Source organism: Talpa occidentalis, unplaced genomic scaffold (genome assembly GCF_014898055.3).
Source record: "Talpa occidentalis isolate TD23 unplaced genomic scaffold, MPIMG_talOcc4v2.1 talOcc4.3, whole genome shotgun sequence".
Classification (NCBI taxonomy): domain Eukaryota; kingdom Metazoa; phylum Chordata; class Mammalia; order Eulipotyphla; family Talpidae; genus Talpa; species Talpa occidentalis.
In genome coordinates, this window is record NW_023603184.1 from 34,331,054 (window position 1) to 34,333,382 (window position 2,329).

Sequence of the window (2,329 nt, forward strand, 5' to 3'; positions counted from 1 at the left end):
GGTACAGTTACAAATCACTCTAAGTGCAGGCACCCACCAGAACATGGATTTCCCCATGTTTCTTGGCACCCTCTTCATGTTAAAACAACAGACGTTGTTAAGGGTCAGATCACGGAATATCACATTTTCTTTTAGTTTCCCACTCCTTGCTCAGGGTGTCTCTTTAGGATTGTTATGTAAATATAATTTAAAAATCAGCCTTCATAAATGGTGTCAGACACCTGTGGCATAAACATCTAACAGGTTTGAAGGAACATCAACCTGTTTGCTTCCCAAAGCCACATGAAGGAAAGACGCACTGTGGAGCAGAACAGTCTCCTCAGGACGGTTGGGCCAAAGTTTGGTCATGTGCCCTATTCAGGATCATTTCTTCCCCATTGATACAACTTAAAGTTTCAAAGAGAAGAAATCAGAAATGATTTTCAATCGGCAGAGCTGCTAAATAAAAAGAATATTTTCTGACCTATAGAAGTTCTTAAGAGATGGAAATCATTAGCCAAGTTGTTTGTTTTTTAATAACAAATATATTATTGCGGTACCATTGTTTTACATGCTTGCTAGTGTTTGGACAGTATAGGATTCCCCCCTCAGGTAGGGTCACCAGTGCTCTCCCACCACCAAAGCACCCAGAGTCCTCCACCAGAGTCCCTTGTGCTCTTTCCAGCCTTTTCCCTTCTGTTCTCACCCTTTCCTCCCCCCTTATGGATGCTTCAGATCTATGGTCAGCTTTCAAGTGTTGTTTTTAAAGTTTGTCTTTGATGAAGCCTTTGTTTGGTTTCTCTTTATTCCTCATATAAGTGACACCAGCCAGTATGTATCTGTCTTCTCCCGGCTTGTTTCACTTGGAATAATCCCTTCCAGCTCCATCCATGTTGAGACAAATAATATCACTTTATCTTTTTCTTCAATCTAGTCCTCTGTGTACATACACCACATCTTCTTGATTCACTCATCTGTTCTAGGGCCCTAAGTTTGTTTCCATGTCTTGGCTATTGTAAATGGTGCTGCAACAAACATGCAGTGCAGGTTTCCTTTCGAATTAGTGTTTTTGTATTTTTTGCATTAGCCCACCTTGGATATGGATTAATAAAATACTTAAGTAATTCAATTTCTTTTAAATAACAGACCACTATGTGTTTCTTGTGCTGACCTAAGAAGAATAGTAAATATTCATGGGAGAAGACAACCGAACCCATGTGACTGAATTTGTCTTCCTGGGCCTTTCACAGGATCCACAAACACAAATCCTGCTCTTCTTCCTTTTCCTGGTCATCTACCTGCTGACTGTGCTGGGAAACCTGCTCATCATCGTGCTCATTCATGTGGACTCCAGACTCCATACACCCATGTACTTTTTCCTTAGAAACTTGTCCTTTGCTGATTTCTGCTTTTCGACCACCACAGTCCCCCAGGTGCTGGTCCACTTCCTGGCAAAGAGGAAGACCATTTCCTTTGTTGGATGTGCAACACAGATAGTGGTTTTACTTCTAACAGGATGCACGGAGTGTGCCCTGCTGGCAGTGATGTCCTATGACCGCTATGTGGCTGTCTGCAAGCCCCTGCATTACTCTACTATCATGACCCACTGGGTGTGTGTCCAGCTGGCCGTCGGGTCCTGGGTCAGTGGGGCACTTGTGTCTCTGGTGGACACCACGTTCACATTACGTCTCCCCTACCGAGGTAACAACATCATTAACCACTTTTTTTGTGAGCCTCCTGCCCTCCTAAAGCTGGCATCTGCTGACACCTACAGCACAGAAATGGCCATCTTTGCCATGGGGGTGGTCATCCTCTTAGCGCCGGTCTCCCTGATCCTGGTCTCCTACTGGAATATCATCTCCACTGTGATCCGGATGCAGTCGGGGGAGGGCCGGCTCAAGGCTTTCTCTACCTGTGGCTCCCATCTCATTGTTGTCATCCTCTTCTATGGCTCAGCAATATTTGCCTACATGAGGCCAAACTCCAAGATAATGAATGAAAAGGACAAAATGATCTCTGTGTTCTACTCAGCAGTGACACCCATGCTAAATCCCATCATTTACAGTCTCAGGAACAAGGATGTCAAGGGGGCTCTCAGGAGAATAACTACAAAATAGGCCTTTTGAAGGTGAGGATCTTTGTTAATTTGGGGGATAAGGAGATAAATTATTTTCTTGTAAAAATGTCTTATTTCCATAATGTTCCTCTACTTTTTCTACCTTCTCCTATATTCCCATGTCACTTCTCAAATAAATTCAGCAAGTTGACTGCTCAAAACAAGGCACCTTGATATACACAGGAAGGAAAGTAAATTGGAATCAAAATGGGGAAAATGAAGGACAGGAAAACG

General features: G+C 43.3%; 1 protein-coding gene across 1 annotated transcript; it reads left to right on the forward strand.

Annotated features, from left to right (window-relative positions):
• The first annotated feature begins 1,172 nt into the window (after positions 1-1,172).
• On the forward strand, positions 1,173-2,096 carry LOC119254608 (olfactory receptor 2D3-like). The gene has a single exon (XM_037521710.1). It carries the CDS (start codon positions 1,173-1,175, stop codon positions 2,094-2,096), a length of 924 nt encoding a protein of 307 aa, XP_037377607.1.
• The last annotated feature ends 233 nt before the right edge of the window (positions 2,097-2,329 follow it).

Excerpts from the sequence above, each read along its gene's own strand:
- LOC119254608 (XM_037521710.1), top strand. The coding sequence starts at position 1,173 with ATGGGAGAAGACAACCGAACCCATGTGACTGAATTTGTCTTCCTGGGC.